The sequence below is a fragment of the Balaenoptera musculus genome, chromosome 4, assembly GCF_009873245.2.
Source record: "Balaenoptera musculus isolate JJ_BM4_2016_0621 chromosome 4, mBalMus1.pri.v3, whole genome shotgun sequence".
Lineage (NCBI taxonomy): Eukaryota > Metazoa > Chordata > Mammalia > Artiodactyla > Balaenopteridae > Balaenoptera > Balaenoptera musculus.
This window is the reverse complement of record NC_045788.1, coordinates 62,473,408-62,501,340: the sequence shown is the minus strand read 5'-3', so window position 1 is coordinate 62,501,340 and position 27,933 is coordinate 62,473,408. Positions and strand designations below refer to the sequence as shown.

Below are 27,933 nucleotides of genomic sequence, written 5' to 3'. Positions count from 1 at the left end.
AAGATCAGATCAGAAATCAATGAAAAAGAAATGAAGGAAACAATAAGAAAGATCAATAAAACTAAAAGCTGGTTCTTTGAGAAGATAAACAAAATTGATAAACCATTAGCCAGACTCATCAAGAAAAAAAGGGAGAAGATTCAAATCAATAGAATTAGAAATGAAAAAGGAGAAGTAACAACTGACACTGCAGAAATACAAAGGATCATGAGAGATTACTACAAGCAACTATATGCCAATAAAATGGACAACCTGGAAGAAATGGACACATTCTTAGAAAAGCACAACCTTTCCGAGTCTGAATCAGGAAGAAAATAGAAAATATAAACAGACCAATCACAAGCACTGAAATTGAAACTGTGATTAAAAATCTTCTCAACAAACAAAAGCCCATGACCAGATGGTTTCACAGGCGAAATCTATAAAACATTTAGAGAAGAGCTAACACCTATCCTTTCAAACTCTTCCAAAATATAGCAGAGGGAGGAACACTCCCAAACTGACTCTATGAGGCCACCATCACCCTGATACCAAAACCAGACAAATATGTCACAAAGAAAGAAAACTACAGGCCAATATCACTGATGAACACAGATGCAAAACCCCTCAACAAATACTAGCAAACAGAATCCAACAGCACATTAAAAGGATCATACACCATGATCAAGTGGGGTTTATTCCAGGAATGCAAGGATTCTTCAATATACACAAATCAATCAATGTGATACACCATATTAACAAACTGAAGAATAAAAACCATATGATCATCTCAATAGATGCAGAAAAAGCTTTCGACAAAATTCAACACCCCTTTATGATAAAAACCCTCCAGTAAGAAGGCATAGAGGGAACTTACCTCAACATAATAAAGGCCATATATGACAAACCCACAGCCAACATCATCCTCAATGGTGAAAAACTGAAACCATTTCCACTAAGATCAGGAACAAGACTTGGTTGCCCACTCTCATCATTATTATTCAACATTGTTTTGGAAGTTTTAGCCACAGCAATCAGAGGGAAACAGAAATAAAAGGAATCCAAATCGGAAAAGCAGTAAAGCTGTCACTGTTTGCAGATGACATGATACTACACATAGAGAATCCTAAAGATGCTACCAGAAAACTACTAGCACTAATCAATGAATTTGGTAAAGTAGAAAAATTAATGCACAGAAATCTCTTGCATTCCTATACACTAATGATGAAAAATCTGAATGTGAAATTAAGGAAACACTCCCATTTACCACCACAACAAAAAGAATAAAATACCTAGGAATAAACCTACCTAAGGAGACAAAACTCCTGTATGCAGAAAACTATGACACTGATGAAAAAAATTAAAGATGATACAAATAGATGGAGAGATATACCATGTTCTTGGATCAGAAGAATCAACATTGTGAAAATGACTATACTATCCAAAGCAATCTACAGATTCAATGCAATCCCTATCAAACTACCAATGGCATTTTTCACAGAACTAGAACAAAAAATTTCACAGTTTGTATGGAAACACAAAAGACCCCGAATAGCCAAAGCGATCTTGAGAAAGAAAAACGGAGCTGGAGCAATCAGGTTCCCTGACTTCAGACTATACTACAAAGCTACAGTAATCAAGACAGTATGGTACTGGCACAAAAACAGAAATATAGATCAATGGAACAGGATAGAAAGCTCAGAGATAAACCCATGCACATATGGTCACCTTATCTTTGATAAAGGAGGCAAGAATATACAATGGAGAAAAGACAGCCTCTTCAATAAGTGGTGCTGGGAAAACTGGACAGCTACATGTAAAAGAATGAAATTAGAACACTCCCTAACACCATATACAGAAATAAAATGGATTAAGAACCTAAATGTAAGGCCAGACACTATAAAACTCTTAGAGGAAAACATAGGCAGAACACTCTATGACATAAATCACAGCAGGATCCTTTTTGACCCACCTCCTAGAGAAATGGAAATAAAAACAAAAATAAACAAATGGGACCTAATGAAACTTAAAAGCTATTGCACAGCAAAGGAAAGTATAAACAAGACAAAAAGGCAACCCTCAGAATGGGAGAAAATATTTGCAAATGAAGCAACTGACAAAGGATGAATCTCCAAAATTTACAGGCAGCTCATGCAGCTGAATATCAAGAAAACAAACAACCCAATCAAAAAATGGGCAGAAGACCTAAACAGACATTTCTCCAAAGAAGATATACAGATTGACAACAAACACATGAAAGAATGCTCAACATCATTAATCATTAGAGAAATGCAAATCAAAACTACAATGAGATATCACCTCACACCAGTCAGAATGGCCATCATCAAAAAAGCTACAAACAATAAATGCTGGAGAGGGTGTGGAGAAAAGGGAACCCTCTTGCACTGTTGGTGAGAATGTAAACTGATACAGCCACTATGGAGAACAGTATGGAGGTTCCTTAAAAAACTAAAAATAGAACTACCATACGACCCAGCAATCCCACTACTGGGCATATACCGTGAGGAAACCATAATTCAAAAAGAGTCATGTACCACAATGTTCACTGCAGCTCTATTTACAATAGCCAGGACATGGAAGCAACCTAAGTGTCCATCGACAGATGAATGGGTAAAGAAGATGTGGCACATCTATACAATGGAATATTACTCAGCCATAAAAAGAAACGAAATTGAGTTATTTGTAGTGAGGTGGATGGACCTAGAGTCTGTCATACAGAGTGAAGTAAGTCAGAAAGAGAAAAACAAATACTGTATGCTAACACATATATATGGAATCTAAGAAAAAAAAATGGTCATGAAGAACCTAGGGGCAGGATGGGAATAAAGATGCGACCTACTAGAGAATGGATTTGAGGACAAGGGGAGGGGAAGGGTAAGCTGAGATGAAGTGAGAGAGTGGCATGGACATATATATACTACCAAATGTAAAACAGCTAGTGGGAAGCAGCTGCATAGCACAGGAAGATCAGCTCAGTGCTTTGTGACCACCTAGAGGGGTGGGATAGGGAGGGTGGGAGGGAGACGCAAGAGGGAGGAGATATGGGGACATATGTATATGTATAGCTGATTCACTTTGTTATAAAGCAGAAACCAACACACCATTGTAAAGCAACTATACTCCAATAAAGATGTTAAAAAATAATAATAATGATAATAATAAAAAAGAGACATGCACCCCAGTGTTCACTGCAGCACTATTTACAATAGCCAGGACATGGAACCAACTTGAATGTCCATTGACAGATGAATGGATAAAGAAGATGTGGCACATAAATACAATGGAATATTACTCAGCCATAAAAAGAAACAAAATTAAGTTATTTGTAGTGAGGTGGATGGACCTAGAGTCTGTCATGCGGAGTGAGGTAAGTCAGAAAGAGAAAAACAAATACCGTATGCTAACACATATATATGGAATCTAAGGAAAAAAAAAAGTTTCTGAAGAATCTAGGGGCAGGACAGGAATAAAGATGCAGACGTAGAGAATGGACTTGAGGACATGGGGAGGGGGAAGGGTAAGCTGGGATGAAGTGAGAGAGTGGCATGGACATATATACACTACCAAATGTAAAACAGATAGCTAGTAGGAAGCAGCCGCATAGCACAAGGAGATCAGTTCGGTGCTTTGTGACCACCTAGAGGGGTGGGATAGGGAGGGCGGGAGGAAGACACATGAGGGAGGGTATATGGGGATATATGTATATGTATAGCTGATTCACTTTGTTATACAGCAGAAACTAACACACCATTGTAAAGCAGTTATACTCCAATAAATATGTTGAAAAAAAGAAAGAGAAAAAGGCAGTAGGAGCCTATTAAGAATAATTTCATGCCAATAAATTTGATAAATGAAAATGACACTTCCTTAAAAACAACTTATAAAAATGGACCCAAGATCAAAAAGAAAATATGAATAGCCCTATATTTATTAAAGAAATTGAATTTTTTATCAAAGCTTCCCACAAAGAAAACTCCAAGTTCACATGGTTTCAGCAGTGAATTCTAGCAAATATTAAGTACACAGAGACTAAGATATGAAATCAGAATATCTACTTATTAACTTATAAGGAAAAATAATTATTACATGTAGCTCAATAGATACTAGATACTATCTATCTACAATGATGTAGAAGAGATATGAGTACTGGGAGAGCAACTGGACTCAAGTTCTCAAGCCTGTTCCAATTCTAACAGTTTAATTCTAACAGCCTACAGTATATAATGATAAAGACATTTCCTATCACTGTGGCATCAATCCATTCAAACAGGACCATGCTGCAGTCTTTTATGCCTTTCCCCTCTGACTTTCAGAATAACTTTACAAAACATACCTCAGCTCAGGGATCAAACTGCTGGCTATCCAGACTGTCCTTTAAGATTTAGCAGGTCTGCAAAAATTAGACTTGAAAGTCTTTCCTTTAACATACAATGACATTAATACTCTGGAATTTACTCCAGATGTATGATGTAGTTTGCTGAATGTGATCCAATTTTAACTCCTGGTATGCTCTTTTTGAAAAGGGAGAAAATAGATTTCAAAGCAAAGTAGATATTTAAGCTTAAAAAAAAAATGAACTCATAAAAGGATCTACAGACTTTTTAAAACAAGCCAAAAACTACACGTGGTGCTGGACAATTTATCTGAGAACGCTGTTCTCTGGAGATTAAGTCAGAGAGTGTTTGAAGTGGTAACAGAAATGGTTCAGCATCACTTACGAAAGGTCTTATTTTTCGTTTAAAAGGATTCCTTCTGGAAATGCCTCAGGCAATGCAGCTTAAAAGACACTTTAAATCCAGGTGTGCAGAACACTAGATCTCGGGATATGGATGATATATTAAGCCAAGGCCTTAATAATGCTAAACTTTTGTGACCTTTGTTAATAAAGTGATTCCTAACTTAGAGAAGCAATCTGATCTGAAGTTTAATAGCAATAGGAATATCTTTCTTATCACCTTGCTTTTTTAAAAACAAGCCTTGATTTTTCTGATTACCAAAGGAATACTGTTCATGAATGGAAATTTAGAAATACAAAAGTGCAAAATAAAGCAAATAAAAATGACAATCCAACCACACAGCAATAACTACTATTAACATTTGGAATCACACAGCTTTGTGATCTTTTCATGTAACATATTGAGAGTTTATTTCACCATATCAATGTTCTCTGACAACATGCTTTTTCATGGCTATAAAGCAGTCCATTCATTGTATACATATACCATAACTAATTTAACCAAGTATTAGGAAACTATTGGGACATTTAGGTTGTTTTCAATTTTTTTAATTATTTAAAAAATGCTGTCATAAACATCCTTGTGTAATACTCGGTATACACTCTTCATGTGTTACTTTCATTGCACAGATTCTTCTAAGTCCCTACTTCTAAGAATGTAGACATTTATAAATATATATTGCCAGTTCTCCTCCTGACAAGTAAAATATATCCACAAATCCTTTTATTATAATTCTAAAATCCAAAAAGCTCTGAAATCAAAAGTACTTTTTAAAAACTTTTGGCACCAAAAGTTATCTGACATCAAAACCTGACCTGAAGTGAGGCTATTTATAGTCTTTATTTATCCCACGTAAGCATTTGATTATGGGATGCTGCGCTAGACCACACTGGGAATGTTATATAACATACAATATAAGCACCGTATTACCGTTCTTTAGTACTTTAAAGATGCCATTTATTGTCACTTGGCCTCTCCTCCCCACCTCCTTTTTATGAGAAATCATTCTTATTATTGTCTTATCTTTGGCTGCTTTTAAGATTTCCTCTTTATCTTTGGTTTTGGCAGTTTGACCAAGATGTGTCTGAGTGTGGTTTTCTTTGTACTTATCCCACTAGCAGTTTGCTGAGTTTTTGGACATACGGGTTAATGTTTTTCACCAAATGTGGGAAATTTTCAGTCCCCCCCTCCACTTCTCTCTCTCTCCTCGCCAGTGATACATACATTAGGACTTCTTGATATCGTTTCACAGGTTACTGAGAGCTTTCTTCACTTATTTTCAACCCTTTTAGTCTCTGTGCTTCCATTAGGATTATTTCTATTGAACTGTCTCCAAATATACAGATAACATTTGTCTCTGTTAAAAATGCTGTTGATACCTAATGAAATTTTCATCTTATTTTTTTAACTCTAGAATTTACATTTGGTTTTATTTTATTTTATAGTTTCCATTTATCTGCTGAGAATTCCCTATGTATCCAATCATTCTGCTGATCTTTTTCCTCTAAATCCTTTAATTTATTTATAATTTCTATTTTAAAGTCCTTGATTCCCAATTCTAATATCTAGGTCATCCATAGATCTGCTTCTATTGATGTTTTTCTCTTGATTTTAGGTTATATTTTCCTTCTTCCTACTGATCCTATAATAGTTTGGCCTTTGGCTTTGTTAGAAAGGATTTATTTTACTTTTGCCCTTAGTCTTAGGGTGGCCCTTAGTCCTAAGGCATGGTCCTTCTGCAGTTTCAATACAAAACCTGAGATGTTTATCATTCCCTCAAATTTGGCAGGGCTTGCACTCAAATTCAGCACTGTGCACTTGCTGATATCTCTGCTCAGCGCTTTAGTCCTCCTGATGCTACTTTCTGCATGGTTTCTTGAAGCATTGTTTGTGTATGTGCAACTTAGAAACCTGTAAAAAGAATTTAGAGCTCCCTCCTCCCTGGCTTCCTTCCTTGAGATGGCCTCTCTCAATTTACAACTGCTTTGGTAGTCTTGAACTCTGTTTCTTCATCCAATAAGAATACTACTATAAGCTCTTTTTCTCCAGTTCTCCAAGGCAAACTGAAATGTGTGATAAAGGAAAAAAAACTCGTTAAGTGTAGAGCTCCTCTAGTTTGCTTCCCTTATTTCAAGGTTTGTGTTCTCTAAAGTTTCTGCCTGCTTCTGGTTGCTCTCTAAACAATACTTTGTCTATATAATTGTTACTGGCAGAAGGGTCGTCCAACACAGGCTGCCCTGCCCTTATTGGAACTGGAACTCTGTATTAAGTTTCTTCAAATAGTTTTTCTGTTCTATCCCTTCCCCTACTTCTTCCAGAACTCCAATTACATGTATATTTTGCTAGTTGAAGTTGTTCTGTAGTTCACAGTCATTCATTTCTTTTCAGTGTATGTTTGATTTGGGATAGTTTCTACTGCTATACAGTCAAGTTCACTAATCCTTTCTTCTGCAATGTCGTTATGCCGTTAATCCCATCTAGTGTGTTCTTCATCTCATACATTGTAGGTTTAATCTCTAGATGTTTGGTTGGCTCTTATGTTCAATCTTTCCTCTAGCTTCTTGAACATATGCAATATAATTATAATAACTGTTTTAATGTTCTTATCTACTAATCCTATCATATGTGCCATTTCTGGGTCTGTTTCAATGGATTGTTTTTTTTTTAATTCATAAGTTAATTTTAATATATCCTTTCTTATAACTTGTGAGTAGAAGACATGAAAACAGAAACTGAAAAAAAATTAAATGAATGGCATTGTGTGCTAGTGTGAAAAATCTGGGATTTAGTCAAAGTGATCTTTTTTTATGGCTGCTTTTTAAAATTTATTTATTTATTTAAACATCTTTATTGGAGTATAATCACTTTACAATGGTGTGTTAGTTTCTGCTTTATAACAAAGTGAATCAGCTATACATATACATATATCCCCATATCTCTTCCCTCTTGTGTCTCCCTCCCTCCCACCCTACCTATCCCACCCCTCTAGGTGGTCACAAAGCACCAAGCTGATCTCCCTGTGCTATGCAGCTGCTTCCCACTAGTTATCTACTTTAACATTTGGTAGTGGTGTATATGTCCATGCCACTCTCTCACTTTGTCCCAGCTTACCCTTCCCCCTCCCTGTGTGTCCTCAAGTCACTTCTCTAGTAGGTCTGCACAGACCTACCATACTGTTTTTCACCATGCCTCAATGAGACACTAAAAAAGATTTATGTTTTCTCATCCTGGTGGAAAGAAGGAAGGGACGGAGGGAGAGAGGGGAGAGTTAATTACTTTCTCAAGCTCAATGTAATAAGGCAGAGGTCAGTTCTAGAGCCCAAGCCTTGTGACATCCTATGTTCTTTCTTCATGAGAAATACTCATTACTTAATAAGATTTATCTAAGCTCTTATTAGTTTTACACTGTCATTCTCCTGCAATTACTTCAGCTAATGTTCCAATCTATAGCACAGTTGTACGTACATAGTAGATACATTCCAGTAGTAGGAGTTTCTTCTTTTGGTTGTAGAGCACAAAGGGAAGGCAGGGGATTGTTTTTTTAAGACTATTTTTTTAAGAGCAGTTTTAGGTTCATAGCAAAATTGAGAGGAGGTAACAGAGATACTACGTATGTGCCATGCTTCCACAGATGTATAGCTTCCCCTATTATCAACATCTCCCACCCAGAGTGGTGCATTTGTTATAACTGATGACACATTACATTGACACATCATTATCACCCAAAGGCCATAGTTTACATTAGGGTTCACCCTTGGCAATTGCACATTCTATGGATTTGGACAAGGCATAATGACATATATCCATCATTATATCAATAGTATCATACAGAATATTTTCACACACTAAAAAATCTTCTGTTCTGTTTCTTCATCCTTCCCCCGACCACCCCTGGCAACCAATGATCTTCTTACTGTCTCCATAACTTGCCTGTTCCAAAATGTCACGTAATCGATTTTTTTCTCCTTTTTATGACTGTATTTTCCTGCTTTTTTGCATGCCTTGTAATATTGATCAAATACCAGGCACTGTGAATTCTACTTTGTTCGGTTAGATATTCCTGTAATCCTTAACATAATCTTGAACTTTGTTCTGGGATGTTGTTAAAATACATAGAAATAATTTGATCTCTTTAGATTTTGCTTTTAAGTTTTGTTATGTGGGATCAAAACAGCAGCTAGTCTAGGGTTAACTTTTCCCCCAATACTGAGGTCAAACCCTTACTTAGTACTCTCAATGCTGCCCTGTGAATTACGACATTTTCCAGGTTTCAGTATTCCTGGCTCTATATGAATTTGGGGCACTGCTACCTCTAATACTTTTGGGTGCTCCTTTTTCTGGCCTTGAGTCATTTCCTCCTCACAACATGAGTGGGGTCAGTACTCAACTCAAGGTTGCCTTCTGCAGATCTCTGAAGCCCTCTCTCTGTGTGGCTCTCTCCTGTCCAATACTCTGTCCCTGTGAATTCTAGCCCTTGTTTTCCCTGGACTTCCCTGCTCTGTCCGAAATCAGAGATACTGATGAGCTCTGCCTTGGTTCTCCCTCCCTGTGCAGTGGCTTGGAAACTTTCCTCCAGCAGTATTTTAGTATATCATTTGTTTATTGTCTCTCAAGGGTTATTCTCTTTCACGGCTTGAGGTCCAATGTCTTGAGAACCATTCTTCTATATATTTGTCCATTTCTCCCCCAAAAGACTCTTAGTGAAATGGAAGTCCCTGTAGGTATACCTTTCTTTTTTTTTTCCTTTAAATTTATTTTTTATACGGCAGGTTCTTATTAGTTATCTATTTTATATATATTAGTGTATATATGTCAATCCCAATCTCCCAATACATCCCACCACGACCCACACCCGATTTCCCCCCTTGGTGTCTATACGTTTGTTTTCTACATCTGTGTCTCTATTTCTGTCTTGCAAACCGGTTCATTTGTACCATTTCTCTAGATTCCACATATATGTGTTAATATACGATGTTTGTTCTTCTCTTTTTGACTTACTTCACTCTATATGACAGTCTCTAGGTCCATCCACGTCTCTACAAATGACCCAACTTTGTTCCTTTTTATGGCTAATATTCCACTGTATATAGGTACCACATCTTCTTTATACATTCGTCTGTCGATGAGCATGTAGGTTGCTTCCATGACCTGGCTATTGTAAATAGTGCTGCAATGAACATTGGGGTGCATGTGTCTTTTTGAATTATGGTTTTCTGTGGCTATATGCCCAGTACTGGGATTGCTGGGTCATATGGTAATTCTATTTTTAGTTTTTTAAGGAACCTCCATACTGTTCTCCACACGGGCTGTATCAATTTACATTCCCGCCAACAGTGCAAGAGGGTTCCCTTTTCTCCACACCCTCTCCAGCATTTGTTGTTTGTAGATTCTCTGATGATGCCCATTTTAACTGGTGTGAGGTGATACCTCATTGTAGTTTTGATTTGCATTTCTCTAATAATTAGAGATGTTGAGCAGCTTTTCATGTGCCTCTTGTCCATCTGTATGTCTTCTTTGGAGAAATGTCTATTTAGGTCTTCTGCCCATTTTTTGACTGGGTTGTTTTTTTTTTTTTTAATATTGAGCTGCATGAGCTGTTTTTATATTTTGGAGATTAATCCTTTGCCCATTGATTCGTTTGCAAATATTTTCTCCCATTCTGAGGGTTGTCTTTTAGTCTTGTCTATAGCTTCCTTTGCTGTGCAAAAGCTTTTAAGTTTCATTAGGTCCCATTTGTTTATTTTTGTTTTTATTTCCATTACTCTAGAAGGTGGGTCAAAAAAGATCTTGCTGTGATTTATGTCAAAGAGTGTTCTTCCCATGTTTTCTTCTAAGAGTTTTATAGTGTCTGGCCTTACATTTAGGTCTTTAATCCATTTTGAGTTTATTTTTGTGTGTGGTGTTAGGGAGTGTTCTAATTTCATTCTTTTACATGTAGCTGTCCAGTTTTCCCAGCACCACTTATTGAAGAGACTGTCTTTTCTCCATTGTATATCCTTGCCTCCTTTGTCATAGATTAGTTGACCATAGGCTCAGTAGTTGTCACAACGGCTTAGCTGCTCCGCAGCATGTGGGATCTTCCTGGACCAGGGCTGGAACCTGTGTCCCCTGCATTGGCAGGTGGATTCTTAACCACTGTGCCACCAGGGAAGTCCCTGCATTCGTATTTTTAATGTATGCCAGTTTAATATGTATTTTTAAAAATTTGCCAGTTTAATAAGTTTTTTAAAATGGCATCATATTGCTATTTTAACTGGTGTTTCTTTGCTCAACATTTTTTCACATTTTATTGGACAACAAAACTTTTTTATGCCCTTCGCCCATATTTCCAGCAAAGCTTTAGTTCTACATAGAGACTGGAAACACTTTCTTGGTACTATTGTCTTCCTTCAGTCCCTTGGACACAAGCGTTTTCTGGATCAAAGGGAAGTGACCAAATTTATAGAATCTTAAGAATCTGATTGTTATGCTGGTCTGGCAAAGAGGTGAAGACTTGACAGTAATAGCGGTGTGGCTGTCTATCCATTTTCCACAATCACAATCAATTGATGGTATGAATTCCCTTGTTTTAAATCCTTTTTATTCGTACTTTAAGAATATAAACTAAACTCTTCACCAGAGTCTTACATTCTAATAAGGATCTGGCCCTGCCTACCTCTTAAACCTCATTCCTTGCAATGTTCCTCTTTAGTCACTATGTTCCAGACTGATCTTTTTTCAGTTCCTTGAACAAGTCATTTCCCTCCTCAGTTCCTCTGTGCTTGCTGTTCTCTTTTGCTTGGAATGTTCTTCCCAGGGCTGGTAGCGTCTTATTTTCATCTCTGCAGATAGATATTCCCTGACCACCCAATAAAAAGTAGGTTTCCCTTCTGTTATTCTTCCTATAACATTCTATTCTTTCCCCTCATAGCACTCACATACCTATCACAATTTGAAATTATATGTTTGATAGTTTGTTTACTTAATTACTGTCTAGCTCTCTTACTAGATAGTAAGCTACATGATGTTAGGAACTATTTTTTTGTTGTTGTTCACCAGTGTATACTTGGTACCAAGAATAGTGTTTGGTCCAAAGCGGGCATACATTATATATTGGCTGAAGTAATGAATCATTTAATACTAGGGTATAATAACAAGATTATTGGAAAATGGGCAATAATCTCCTCAAACAGATTCGTTTATATTAGGATTATTTATCACCTCTCTGCACTTCTGAGACATATTAATCTTCATTTAATTTGTAAGTTTAATTTAGAAGATACTCTTTTGAGAAATGCTGCTATCACCAAAAATGGAAATCTCATTTTTTAGCATTTAATTTGAATCTAACATATTCATAACAGGGAGCTAATACTCTTTAAAAATGGACAAATGAAAACAGGGCGTTAATACCAGTGTCCCTATTTCACTAAATGGCATGTAAAACAAATCTCCAATTTATAGTGGGAATCCAAAATCATTAAGCAATGCTTAATGGTTAACAGAAAATTATGACCAGTAAGCATAAATGTCATTTACTGAATAATTTCTTCGAAGTTGTAAATACTTCCATCTGACTTTATTTGTAAATTTATCCCAAAGACAAAACATTTTCTTAGACAATTCTAAAAACCAAGAAATAAAACCAACTCCAAGTACCAGGGAAAATATCAGCTTATTTCTTTTAATTCTCTCCTTTTGTGATTATTAAAGGATGAGTAGGCAGCTATATGTTTACTTCCAATCCCCTTCTTCTTCAGATATTTACCTCTTACTGAAAAAACAAAAAACTCTGATACTGGACTAATGTACCTGGCTCTTTACTGATAAGTGATGATATATCTAATTCTGAAAAGATATCGAGCAATACATAATAAGACTTTCTAATGAGTCTCCAAATACTCTTGGTTTTTGAAGTGTTAAAAGGAATAACAAGTGGAATGTTTCTGGCACATAATAATGTGTTATGTTAGCTTATTACTATCTCTCAAGAACTCTAAACCCTGTTAATAATATACTAATGTTAAAACTAAAATCTAGTAAATCTTCAATTATACTTCTTAGAATTTATATCAAGTTGCTGTTGACCAAGAATTATTATTTTTAAAATGAATAGCAAGTTAATTTCTTCTAATGCTAATCAGTGCCAATTAAGTTATTTGCTACTCTAAATTTAATAAAAGAATAATCAAAGATAAAATTACTCCTATTCTATTCTATTCTATTGGAATAACATTTGTTGAGAAAATATAATAGCATGATGAGAACTTCAGTTGAAATTAGTTTCTCAAATGTATTTTATCTGTGAGTAATATATAGCAAAAGCAAAACAGAAAATCAGACTTTCAAGGTCTACTCTTTGGACCTATATTTCAGATTGAGCTACTGTAAACCTGAGGTGGCGGGGGAGTGGAGATAAGGAAAGAAAGAAAGAAATTTGAGTTATTTCTTTTCATTTGCTTTCAAAGAATAAAATGCTTATTCCAAAGGAAAGCAGGCTTTCTGGGGGAATAACTCCAATCATGTCTGTGCAGACCTGTTGGGAGGCAATTGATGTGTCACATTTTTGTTTTTCACCAGTTGTGAAAAACAGAAATGAGATTAACAGAGGCAAGAAGAAAGACTTTATCCACCAAACCACAGTTTTGAGGGTAACTGTTGCATCCTGTTGAGTCAGAGTCAGTAACTAAAGAAGTAAAAGTCAATCATCTCAAGTCCTGGAAAAGGATGAAATAAAAAGCTATTTAGGGGCTTCCCTGGTGGCACAGTGGTTGAGAATCTGCCTGCTAATGCAGGGGACATGGGTTTGAGCCCTGGTCTGGGAAGATCCCACATGCCACGGAGCAACTAGGCCCGTGAGCCACAACTACTGAGCCTGCGTGTCTGGAGCCTGTGCTCCGCAACGGGAGAGACCGCGATAGTGAGAGGCCCACGCACCACGATGAAGAGTGGCCCCCGCTTGCCACAACTAGAGAAAGCCCTCGCACAGAAACAAAGACCCAACACAGCCAAAAATAAATAAATAAATTTAAAAAAAAAAAGCTATTTGACAGAAGGATCACATTACAAGGGCAGTGAAAAGCTTCAAATGTATTCAGTATCTACTGAGGGTAGGAAGCAACAGGTGGAAGTTGACTGGCAACCTCAGCTTGATTTTGAAGTCACTGGGACACATACCTCTGCTTCTCTCCATGCACTGGTTAGGAACTTAATAACCAAGGGTGATAGATTTTCAAAGGAAATTAAAAGAGCAAAGTAGAACGTTCATGAAATTAAGTTTGATAAAAACCATCATATATAGAATTAGTATTTTCATTTTAAATTCTCTTACAATTAAAAATGTGAATGGCTCATACATGGTAAGAAACTTAAGTTAGCACAGCGAACATAGTATAGATATATTTTAAAAATCAGCTTTGCCAGGTTTCAATAGAGCCAGAATGCTAAAAATAGAACAGATTGTAGGCAGGAAAACTGAGGGTGATGACGGTTCTAAAAACTTGAATTCAAATACTGGCCCTCCCTCTCTGAGCTACATACAGTTCCTTCAGCTAAACTTGTGAAGATTAGCATAAACACATCTAAAGCATGTATTTGATAAATTTCATTTTCTCCTTCCTTGCATTACCAACCCACTAGATCTTTTTACAATATCTTAGCTAGAAAAACAAAGGAGACAGACAGCTAGAGGAAAATTTAAGAAATCCGAGATAGTTCTCATTCTATTTTGCTTCATTAATTAGGAAGCATCAAACAGAGATTTTCAAGAGGATCTGATCAGTAATCTCACTTGGGTTTTCCTAAAGAATGAACAGGTTGAGTCATCTCTCCTGCCCTGCAGAATGGGATAGCCTCAGAAATAAAGCTGTCTTTGACATATAGATCCAATTTCAAAATAATTTCCCTTTTCTCGATGCTCTGAGAGCAGGCAGGAAGAAAGTCAATGAAACAGATTACTGTCTTTCTTGTGTGAGGTGTGGGGATGTGGGAACATGGCAACCAATGTAGTATAAATGTCTTCAAAATTCAACACCCTTTCATGGAAAAAATCCTCAACAAAACATGGAATAAAAGGACACCTCCTAAACATGATATAAAGATTACACACAAAAAGCCTACAGTTAACATTATACTTAATAATGAAAAACTGAATACTTTCTCCCTACGATCAGTACCAAGACAAGGATGTCTATTTTTACCATTCCTATTCAACGCTGTACTGGAGGCCAATGCAACAAGGCGAGAAAAAGAAATAAAAGGTATAAAATTGGAAAGGAAGAAATAAAACAGGCATTATTTGCATTTGATATGATTGCCTATGTATAAAATACCAAAGAATCTACAAAAAAGTACTGGTACTAATAAGTAAGCCTAGTAAGGTCACTGGTCACTAGATACAAGATCAACATGCAAAAATAAATTGTATTTTTATATTCTAGGAATGAACAATTAGAAATTGAAATATAAAACAGGGACTTCCCTCGTGGTCCAATGGTTAAGAATCTGCCTTCCAATACAGGGGACATGGGTTCGATCCCTGGTCAGGGAACTAAGATCCCACATGCTGTGGGGCAACTAAGCCTGCGCACCGCAACTACTGAGCCCACGTGCTCTAGAGCCCATGTACCACAACTAGAGAGTCTGAGCACCACAACTACTGAGCCTGCACACTCTGGAGCCCGTGTGCCACAGCAAAGAGCCCACACACTGCACAGAAAGATCCCGCATGCCGCAATGGCGATCCCATGTGCCACAACTAAGACCTGACGCAGCCAAATTAAAAAAAAAGAAAGAAAGAAATATAAAACAGTAAAATACATAATAGCATCAAAAGTCATCAAATACTTAGAAATGAATCTTACAAAACTACCACAAGATTTATATGCCAAAAACTATAAAACACTGATGAAATGAATCAAAGAAGATTTAAATAAAGTTGGAGCTATACCATGTTAATGGATTGGACTCAATATCACTAAGATGTCAACTCTCCCCAGTTGATCTATATATTCAACACAATCCCAATAAAATCCAAGCATGATTTTTTTTTTGTAGAAATTGACAGGCTGATTTTTAAATTTATATGGAAAAGTAGAATAGCCAAATGTTAGAAGAACAAACTTTGAGGACTCACTACCTGATATCCAGATTTACTATAAAGACACAGTATTGGAGCAAGGATAGATACATAGATCAATGGAACAGAATAGAAAGTCTAGAAATAAACCCACATATACATGGTCAATTGATTTTTGACTAAGGTACAAAGGCAATTCAATGGATAGCCACATGCAAAAGAAAGAACCTCAATCTTTATTTCACATGCTATTAAAAATTAACTCCAAATGGATCAGTGGTTGCCAGGGATTGGAGGGTGGAGGAAAAAGCTGACTACAAAGAGCTATGGGGGACTTTTGAGGGAGGTGATGATACTGCTCTATGTCTTGATTGTAAAGGTGGTTGCCAAAACTTGCAGAAAGTGAATTTTACTGTTTATAAATTATGTATTAAAATACATAATTGCATATATAACTGTGTTTTTTAAAAAAGGAAAAAAGTCTATTTTAGCCCCTGAGGACTATCTAGGAAGAAAGAAAAACATATAATTGGTAATATCCAGGCAATAATACACATGTAATCACAAGTTATTTATCAACAGGATGTAACTGAAACAGAAAAAACACTAAAGTGCCCCAAGATGTAAAGCCTTAAGTATCTGCATAAATAAGATTCCCCCATCTGCATTTGAATTCAGCTTGGAAAGATTCTAGAACTCACAGGGCCTGTTTTTCCTTTCCTAAATGCAAACAAGGAAGCATTCTGGATGACTAATAAAATTTTCAATCCAGAAACATATTGAACATCTTTACGTTCATCTGTATGTCCTGCAGATAGCTCTAACTCCAACAATGAATTCTGTCTTCTTCCCAAATACGTTCTTTGTTCATTGTTTTCCATCTCAGTAACTGGTACCACCATCCATTTGTGTTTAAACAAGGAATCTGGGTGTTATCTTTGACTCCTCCCTGTCTTGTCTGCCCCACCAACCAATTTATTTATCACCGAGTCCTGATAATTCTACCTCTCAAATATAGGATCTCTGCTGTAAAGCAGAAAAGAGTATAGAACTAGAACTTGAGCATAACTGAATCTAGAAGGTGAAAGACAGTGGTATGAGATGAAGTTAGTGAGGTAGGCAGGGACCATATTAATTATTTTGATTTCTGTACTCATCTCAAACACATCTCAAATATGTATTCTTTTCTCCGTCCCAGCTTCCACCATCCTAGTACAAGTTACCATTCCTTTCCTCAAAATTATTTCAATATTCTTGGTCTCCCTACATCTATTCTTGTTTCCCTTTCAATTCATTTTCTGCACTGCAGTTCTTTTAAAAGTACTATTCTGAAAAAAAAAATACTATTTTGATCATATCATATCATTCCTTCTTTAAAGCCCTTCAATGTCTTCCTGTTTCTTTACCACAAACATAAAAATAATTAATATGGTCCCTGTTTACCTACTAATTTCATTTAATACCATTCTTTCAGCCTCTAGATCCAATCATACTCAATGCCTAGTTCCAGCAGAGATGCTTTGTTTATTCTATATATTCTTCCCTGACTGGAATACTCCTCCTCCTGCCTACCCTTGCACTTAAACTTTATCTTCTTTTTTTCCTTCAGAGGCAGCTAACATGGCATTTTGAGGAAGTCTTCCATGACCTCTCATGTCTAGATTAGGTCTACTCATTATCTGCTCTTACAGCACAGTTCATCTGTAAGTACTTGTGGTATAATAAAAGATATTATTTGGTCTTTGTCCCTGGTTCCTGTCTCGTAGTTCCTAAAACTCTTGGACTCTCCTGAGTGAAAAGAGTGCCTTTTGAATGCTAATGAGATGACTGGTACCTGGGGACCCCTAGATAGTTTCAGGATGGCAGCTGGTCACCAGAAAGATCAAGCCATGACTAGAGGGTTAGAACGTTCAGTTCTCCCCTCCCTGTCCTTCCCCCAATCCCATGTATGGGGAGGAAAGAGGGGCTAGATAGTCTAATCACCAACAGCCAGTGATTTAATCAATCATGGCTATGTAATGAAACTTCCAATAAAAAACCCTAAATGTTGAGGTTCAAGGAACTTCTGAATTGGTGAGCACACTGATATACTGGGAAGATGGTATGCCAAGAGAGGGCACTGAAGCTTTGGGCACCCTCTTCCTCCCATGCCTTGCCCTATGCACTTCTTTCATATGGCTATTCCTGAGTTGTATCCTTTATAATAAATGGGTAAACGTAAAGTATGTTCCTAAGTTCTATGAGTTGTTCTGGTGAATTATCAAACCTGGGGAAATGGGTCATGGGGACCCCTAAATTTGTAAGTCAGATAGAAGAGCATGTAATCTGGGCACCCCATTTGTAACTGGTGTCTGAAGTGAGGACAGTCTTATGGGAATGAACCTTTAAACCTGTGGAGTCTGATGCTAATTCCTGGTGGTTAGTGTCAGAATTTAATTGCATTACTGGACATCCAGTTGGTATCCAAAGAACTGACAGAATTGGTGTCAGAACTGATGATGGAAAAGACACCAACTATTCAGTGTCAGAAAGAACTTAAGAACACTTTCTGAAAATCTGTTTATAATTTCATTGGTCATAAACTCTACAAGACAAATGTCCTGTCTATAATTGTATCCCCAGCACTTAGCACAGTGCCTGGCACACAGTTCCATTATCTATTGGATGAATATATAAACTAATGCCTATCACTGGAGTGTAGAAATTCTGAACTGTTACCTGGGAGAAGCTAGGTCAGGGTTTTTTTCCCTGGGTCTGATTTTGACTTAACACTGAAAGCTGATAAAACAAAGAGAAAAAAGCAACAGGTCCAACTTTTCACTATGTGACGTTAAGGTCAACTACAGGATAGGGTGGCATAGAGGAAGGACCAGGAAACAGCAAATTAAGTAAATTTGCTGAGGCCTATAGGACCTGAAAAAAAGTGAGGCCAGGCCTAAAAGACACTGTTAAGAAAAGACCATCTGGAAAAAAAAAAAAAAAAAAAAAAGAAAAGAAAAGACCATCTGCATCTTGCCATGAAAACAAGTCTTACCTGTGATGGGGTTATTCTTCCCTTTTTAACTTCAGATGAATTTTCACTCAACTTTCCTACTTTGTTAATTGAGCTGCATTTGTAGCACGTCCATCTTGTTTGCCCCTCAATTTCTACAGTGCACTCCTTGCTTTGCAGACAGAATGAGTGATACAAATGGCCACAGCTGCAAAATGAAGGCAACCAATTGACACTTTTCATTATCATAAAATCATAAACCTAAGTTGTGTTAGAGTGTATTTAAAAGTGATAAATATTTCCAATAAGCTGAAATGCACTGATGGGGTATAGGCTAAGAAACAAGGAAGGGGATTTACTTGTTGCTGTCCTCTCTTTTTTAAAATCCAGACTCACGTATTTGCACACTTAAGTTATGAGCACGAACAGCATCACAGTTCTCTGATTACAAACCACCAGGGGATGAGTTGAACTTCTGTTCATTTCTCAAACTATGAAACATTTTTAGACAGTTTGAAAAAAAGTCAATTGGGGAAAATCATAATTATATAAGTAATTTGATAATAACATGAGTGGTCTGCCTCATCAAATTCAGGAGTCATGATTTGATTAATAAGCATTTACAAAAATGTCAGTGTTACAGTAAATTCTAACATTATTCCTATGAAGAAATTCCCTACTGAATACACTAAGTTCCCAAATAAGCCTTCCAGAAATGAGTGTTGAGTATAATTCTAAGTCATCTTCACTGATTCCTCCTCATTTCTCCAACCTGAAATCTTGGACCACCTCAGACATCAATCCTTTTCTCTTTGATAGTCTTTATAATCTTCCTTTTCTCTATCCTCCCCCTATGGAGATATATATATCTATCCATCTATCCATCCATCCTTTCTCTTCTGTAGTCTTTCTCTTCTATACTCTTCTTTCTACAGCCATCCTTGCTCCTTTAGTGATTACTTCCAGTTCCATAGCTTTAAAATACCACCTCCATCCTGGTGACTGCCACATTTATACCTTCAGCCCAGACTTCTCTCCTCAACCGCATCTACCTGTCTCAAGACCTCTACTATGGATATTTAATAGGCATCTTAAATTTAACATGCTCCAAATTCTTGATTTCCACCCCACTCCACCCCCACTGCATGCTCTCATCCAACCTTCCACATCTAAATAATGGCAACTACACTCTTCTAGTTTCTCAAGCCAAAAACTATTCTTTCTTTCACACCTCATATACAAACTATAAATAGATCTTATTAGCTATACCTTCAGAATATATCCAGAATCCCACCACTGCTTACTTCATTACAATCATCTTGGGCCATCTCTCACTTGGATTACTGCAATAGCTTAACTGGTCATTCTATTTTCACCCTTGGCTTTCTGCAGTCCATTCTCACCATGGCAGTCAAAGTGATCCTTAAGACAGAGGTCAGCTCAGGTCAACGCTATCCTCAAAAACATCCAATGGCTTTTCATCTCAGAGCAAAAGTTTAACTCTTTATAATGACCCAGTTCCTACATGATTTAGCCGCTGAAGTCATCTCTTATATTTTCCCTTCACTCTGCTCAGGCAACACTAGCCTGCTCCCTTCACTACCCATCAAGTATGCCTAGCATATGCATCATGGTTTCTGCACTTGTTGATCCTCTGTCTGGGGCACTCTCCCCCTGATATTGCATGGCCACTTCCTTTAGGTCTCTACTCAAATGTTACTTAAACTTCCCTAATAACTCTTTATATATTAGTAGCTCCCAACGTTCTCTCTCCTCTATACCATGTTTTATTTTATTCATGGTAATTATTACCTTTTTATTAATTAATTTTTAAATTGTCTGTCCATAGTCACCTTAACAGTGTTGCTTTCCCTGACCACACTTCATAAAATATCTTCCCCCACAAACACTATATATCTCACTTAACATGTTTTATTTTTTTCCGTGTTAGTCACTATCTGGCATTTTACTTATCTGTTTGCCTCTTTTACTAGAGTGTAAACTCCGTGAGAGCAGAACCTTTGTTTTGTTCATGTGGTACCCTACCCCCTTGAACAGTACCTGACATATAGTAGGTGCTCAATAAATACTTGTTGAATGAATGGGCTGTTTGTGTGATGAAAACTACTTCCTCTTCCAACCACCAAATCTACCAATCTTCCTGTATCTGTAATAATAGAAGCTAACACTTATATAGTGCTTACTATATGTCAGCATGGTTACAAGTGTCTTATGTAAATTATCTCATTTAATCTTCACAAAACCCTATCAAGTAGGTATCCCAATTTACAGATGAAGAAACTAAGACGTAAAGAGATGAAATAACTTGTCAAAGTCTCATAGCTAGTAAGTGGCAGAGTCAGGATTTGAACTCAAGATTTAAAGTCTGGCTCCAGAGTCCATCTTATATTGCCTCTATCCATATATTCTGGATGAGCTGTCTCCTCCTGAGATCAAACCTTCCATTTTTGCACTAAACTTCCTTTCTCTTTGTACTGTGGCTTTAAATATCATTTACATGCTGATGATTTCTAAATTTATATTTCCAGGACATGTCTCTGACTAGAATAACTGTCTACCTGACATTCCTACTTGAATGTTTAAAAGGGCATCTCAAACCTAACATCTCCAAGACAAGACTCTTGATTTCCCCAGCTCCTCACGCCTGTTCCTTCTCGTCTTAGAGGATGGTACCACATTCATCCAGTAGCTCAGGCCGAAGATGTTTTCCCCTCTCACTTCACATCTAATACATCAGAAAGTTAACACTTCCCTTAAAATATATTCTGAACCTTCACTACTACCTCTCTCATTCTGCTCAAATGTCACTTCCTTAGACATATTTTTCCTCATTACAGTGTCTTAAAATAGCACTCTCACCCTGAACGCTTCTTCTTTCCATCCCCTTACCCTGTGTTTTATTTCTCTCCATAGCTCTTATTACTCTGTATTTATTTACCGCCTGACCACCCTAACACCCTTTCCTCCTGACTCCCACGCAGAATGTAAGGTCTATAAGGACAGGAACTTTGTTTTGTTCACTGGCAGAACGACTGACTGGGGCTGTGTGTCCACGTGTATTTCTGCCTGGCAATACCATACACGCACACACACCATATGTGTCACATTTCCTTCCCTTTCTTACCTAAAGACAATAATTTCATCAGCCATTTCTTGGTGTCTCTTGTACTGCTGCAAACAAATAGAGCAGTAATCCTGCTTGGGATTCAGTCCTCTGGTGACTGAAGCTCTCAGGTTACACAATGACCAATGGAGATCTTGGTTTAGAAGGCTAGTCGTTGTTTCCAGCAGGGTCTATGAAAGACCAATATAAAAAATAAGCCAACAAAAAATTGTTCATAAAGTGAAAGAGACAGAGATGAGTGGAAAATACCGTTTGTTTCATTTTCAATCACAACTGAATTGGAATACACTATAAAGGCATAAAACTGATCAAATAAACATCAGAACACCCCGAACTTAAGTGGTTAACTTTAATGTGCAGGGTACTGATAAGTGCATATATCAAGATTCTCAAAATAATTATTAAAAGGCTGTCACTAGTTACTACTGAGAAATGTGTGCTCTGCCATTCTGTGGATTAATTCAGTACTGATGGCTTTCAGATGACTAGAAAAACCCAAATCTACTTATTTATTACATTTATATGATGAGTTCTCTCTGAATGGCTCAAAGTTGTGTTGTAACAAATAATAAAAAAAAAAAAATCCCTGAGTTTTAAATAGAAACTGCCTCCATGGCGATATTTCACAGTAACCTTTCACTGGAAAAGCTAATGGCCATTACTCAGTTTTCATCTCCCTTGGGCAGAGAGATCACTGTTTCCTGAACAGCACTTACAAGCCATTTGAATCTACTCAAGACTGTGACATCTGTCATTAAGACACATAAAGTTATTTCACAGCTATCACATTAAGTCATTTTAAGGCTCTCTGTGTTTATAAACTATTGTTTACTTACTTCAATGTGCAGCTGGGTTCTTTTCTGTCAGTCCCAAAGGGGAAGATATACTGCCCATCCTCCTTGCTACACAGCCTGGTCCTTTAACTTTATCTATAACGCAGAACTTTCAGTTCTAATGGTCTGTTTTAATTCTTTCCAATCAACCCCATCTTTTCCTCCTCTTCCAAAGTTCACAAAAAATTTCTGTCTTGCATTCAGCTTTCCTTCTGCCGCCAGGGAGTCTGTGCCTGAAGGGGGATCAGCTTCCTTGGGCTATGCTTACTTAGCAAAACTGCAGTTCTTACAACATCCTAAGAAAAGCTCTACCACCCAAATTTTTCTTTTTCTTCTACCAAAAATGTAGACAGTGTATCTAACATGCCTAAGTGGCACTTTTCCTAGGTGGCTTCATGAGTCACTTTGAAGTACATGAAGAAAAAATTCTGTATACCAAGCTGGCTCTTACTGAGAATTAAACCTATAGGCAGTTTTGGGTTAAGGGAAGACTAATGACCATTTTTGATTAGTGGCAATTATCTGTTTCAGAATGTTTAAAAGAACACTAATTTATTTTGCAATTTTTCTATACTCATGTTTCCTTTTCAATGAGTTGTATCTTTGCATTTCATTACTTTCCAAGAAAGTATCTTACATTTTTCATTTGGAAAAAAAAATATATGTCCCACTGCCAATGAATCAAAAGAATAAAATGAATCCAAACTTGATGCATTTCCACATTCCAGAATATATGTGTATGTGTATATAAAATATATATTAATTAAGGTCAAGAGAAATTTAAAAATTAAAAAGCCATACACTTCAATCTATCAAACTTCCACTAAACAGATGGTAATTTTTAAAGAAAAAGTATAGGTGCAAAGAAAAAAGAATAGCTTCTTTCCACCTTAGAATGGGCTTAGAAATAGAAAGTAGCTTACCTGTTCATAGCTAAAGGTATCCAACATTCCCAGAATAAGTCCCTGGATTTCTCCAAGTTTTCCTTTTCCATAAACTGGGTCCTAGAAAAAAGATGCAAAAAATTATAATTCTATTCTTGCTATTTTAAAATTACTTTAAAATACAAGTTATCTGAAAAAGCCAAATACTCTTAAGTATTTTGTCTACAGTCACAAAATATTTATTCTTCCATGAACCTTCTGCTGGAAATGCACATTGGTCTCCTCAGGCCATCAGAAATATTTTGGAAAAATAAATAAAATTTAAATGATCCAAGGCCCTTGCTTAACAACCATCTTTGCAAGTCTAATTAAATTTCACTCTGGTTTTGTTTCTGCAGCAAGCTTCCTCTCCTTCTTATTAAACATCACCTATCCCCTTTTGAGCTCTTATTTATCTGCCACATTAAAACCAAAGTACTCATGAATACTCAGAATCTGTCCAACTCCTCCTGTGACCCACATTTGGCCACCTCCTGGTCCAAACCAACTAAGTTACATCAGTTTAGGAGATGAGTTTCTGAATCCAAGCAACTTTCAGTTTTCCAAAGCTTTTCTCAATAAAGTCACTACTGATAAACAACAGATACCTAGACACCCAATCTTCCCTCCGTTGCTTTTTATATGAAGTATGCCAACTTGTTTATTGTACACAATTTGAAAAACACTGATGTGTACAAAAATAAAACCGAACTGAAATCCAACCACCTGGAGATAAACACTTTTGATTTTTTGAGATATATCCTTCCAGTCTTATTTCTGGGGAAGTAGAGAGAGGGATGTATTTCTTAGTGTACAAAATTTGAGTATTTCACATAATACTTTCGTAACTTTCTTTTTCTTAATAGTATGTTGTGAGCAGTTTCCCATATTATCAAATACTTTGTAATAGTAAGAGTATGAATCATGTGAAAATGCCATGTGTTATTCAACCATTCTCTGTTGTCGGGGATTTAAGTTTCCCTCCCCATACCCCACATTTAAGTCCCACCCACTATTATCAAATGCTAGTGGCTGTAAATTTTGGTCTGAATCTCTGAGTCTTTCTTAAGAGGAGATTTCAAGAAAGGGGATGAATTACAGACTCAAAGAGTATTTTTATGGGTATTGATATATACACTTCACCCTTGAATAACATGGGTTATAAGTGAGCAGGTCCACTTATATGCAGATTTCTTCCAATAAATATATAGGAAAAACTTTTTGAGATTTGCAACAATATGAAAAAACTCACAGGTGAACCATGTAGCCAAGAAATATCGAAAAAATTAAGAAAAAGTTAGGGTTGTCATGAATGCATAAAATATATGTAGATACTGATCTATTCGTACACAGGCATAAGGTGAGTGATATTTAATATAAAATTAATAATCTGTTAGTTTTCTGTTTTATAACTTTGCTTTTAAAGAATTACATTACTATATAGTATGCCCCTCTCCCTCTCCCTCTGTCTCTCCTGTAATTGGAGAAACTGTGTATCAGCCTATCATCACAGGTAGGATGTTTTTTAAAAAAAACTAACAATGTTCCAATACTGTATTATGAATATGACTATAATATCATTAAAAATTTTAATGCCATAAAAATTTTGTAACAATTCATTCATTAGTGTATTGGCTAGGCTACTGTGAAGCAACCGTATTGATTACACTAGGCTACCATAAGGCAATCACATTGCTGCTTCTTTGTTATCACAATGCATGAATTGTCATACCTGTAAATATGAATTTTTTTCACATTATCTTTTCATTTTTAATGTCTAGTGTTAGTAATACATATAGTATCAACGGAGTTTTGTATCATATAATATTGATGTAGGTACTACAGACAATTCATCTTGTAAACAGATGATGTAAACTTAGGCTATTGATAAATACAGTACAGTACTGTAAATGTATTTCTCTTCTTTATGATTTTTTAAATAACATTTTCTTTTCTCTAGCTTACTTTATTACAAGAATACGGTAACAATACATATAATGTACAAAATATGTGTTAATCGACTGTTTATGTTACTGGTAAAGCTTCCAGTCAACAGTAGGCTATTAGTAGTTAAGTTTTGGGGGAGTCAAAAGTTATACATGGATTTTCGACTGAGCAGGGGGGTCAGTGTCCCTAACTCCCACGTTGTTCAAGGTCAACTGTAGTGAGTAATTGCTCTACCAAGAAGTTGTATTATGCAATTTTTATCTCCATCAGCACATTTGTGCGCCCATTTTACTGCACCTTTGGCTAGGCTGGGAATTATAAAAATTTGCTAATAAATGTGTATGTCAAGTCTATTACTTTACTGTAACATGAGGCTATATATGACATAAATGTCTCTTCCATGCTAAATAGGGGAATCCAACTACACAGTAATGATAAAAGTAGCTGCTATTTATTAACTGCGTAGCACACGCCAAGTACAATGCTAAGTATTTTATATATACCACATCACTGAATTCCTTCCAGAACATTTATAAATGAAGAAATTCAGGCTCAGAAAGGTTAGGTAAAATTCTCTAAGAACGCAACACTATTAAGCAGATAAGCTGGGATTTGAATCTAGGCACTTCAGAAACTATGTTTTTAAATAACGCTACACTGGTCTCCCAAGGATGGACACATAAACTAATAAACTAAATAATAAATTAATGTTTACTAGATGAGTAACAAATATGAATAACTAAATGATAAACTAATGTATGCTGGAAAATATGGGTAACATTTCTGGTTACTTATTAGGGAGTAGGGATTATTAAAATCTTGGTACAGTAACTGTGAGTTCAGATGTTAAGAAAAAAAAAAAAAAAAGACTGTGGAGCAAGAAAAACTTAGGAGACAGGTTCAGAAATGTCAGAAGAAATTTGCATTCCTGCACTTGTTACAACATAGTCTTAGGATTTGCTTTTTTTCTCTCTTCTATGCTCTGAAGTTGTTTCTTAAAGACTGGATAGATGCGGTTTCTAAATAAGATCAGTTTGCAGTACTTTTAGCTGGTCAAGAGCAGCACCAGATTATCTACCGTAGGTTCCTGGTCCCTGATGCTGAGGTTATGCTGAAAAAACCAAAGGTAGAGAATAACTACACATTTGTTTACTAATTAACAAGTTTACTTTGGGCTTGAACAGATCACTTAAATTTACTGGGGAAATCTGTTTCACTAAGCTAAAGATACCTGTGAAACATGTGCAGAGCATTTGCAAAAGACAAGACTACAGATATCTCAGACTAACTCTACCAGAACAACTCAGGCCATATACTCACAAGATAATCTTTAAATTTTCCTTGCATAAAAATAGAACCATGTTAATGCTTCTGAACTTACACTCAATTATGCTTTTGGTCAAGCTCTTAGTAAATACATTTACTTCTCAAAGTATCAATGGAGAGTGTAATACTTTATTATAAAAACGTTGTAATAGCTATTCTAACACGTCCACACATACACAATACACATTAACATAGCTCTAGCACAGAAAACTTCTGTCACTTGTTTATAACAGGGTGGTTTGGGGAATAAAGAGGTCTTGAAAATGTTAAATTCTGGGAAAAGGAAGAAATCTTTATAGGTCATGTCTATATTTATATCAGTAAATTTCACTTTAATATGCATACTTTAAAAGCAAAATCATGAAAATAACCTCATGCTGGGACAACATATAAATTATACAACGCAAAAGGGAGCTCAAGGCTTCTGGCACAGCATGTACACAATCCACTAGCTTTTCAAATTATTTTCCAAATATGTCAGCTGGATTCTTCAGCAATAAATAACTGCTGAGGTTTCTCTTTAACTTGTTCGTAAACTACAAAAGAAGAGCACATTTAGGTACTTCAAATAAACTTGTTTTTTAAAAAGCACATTATAAAAACATGTGATGAGCACTCTTTTCCCCATTGTTTTCTTTCTTTTAAATTGAAGTATAGTTGATTTAAAATACTGTGTTAGTTTCAGGTGCATAGCATAGTGATTCAGTTATTTTTTTCTGATTATATTCCATTATAGGTTATTATAAGATATTGAATGTAATTTCCCATGCTATACAGTAAATCCATTTTGTTTATCCATTTTATATATAGTAGTTTATATCTGTTAATCCCATACTCCTAATTTGTCCCTCTCCCCTCCTCTCTCCCCTTTGGTAACCATAAGCTTGTTTTCTATGTCTGTGAGTCTGTTTCTGATTTGTATGTAGATTCATTTGTGTTATTTTTTTAGAATCTCACATATGAGTGATATCATAC

At 36.2% G+C, this 27,933-nt stretch overlaps 1 protein-coding gene across 1 annotated transcript in view; it reads right to left on the bottom strand.

The window, feature by feature from the left end:
• Window positions 1-27,933, bottom strand: part of VPS8 (VPS8 subunit of CORVET complex) — a 280,105-nt gene that overhangs the window by 59,373 nt on the left and 192,799 nt on the right. The window contains exons 43-45 of the mRNA XM_036850709.1: window positions 23,686-23,766; window positions 21,930-22,099; window positions 18,827-18,992 (exon numbers count right to left, since the gene is read on the bottom strand). Of these exons, the coding sequence (XP_036706604.1) occupies window positions 18,827-18,992; window positions 21,930-22,099; window positions 23,686-23,766 (417 nt within the window). The remainder of the gene's footprint in view (window positions 1-18,826; window positions 18,993-21,929; window positions 22,100-23,685; window positions 23,767-27,933) is intronic.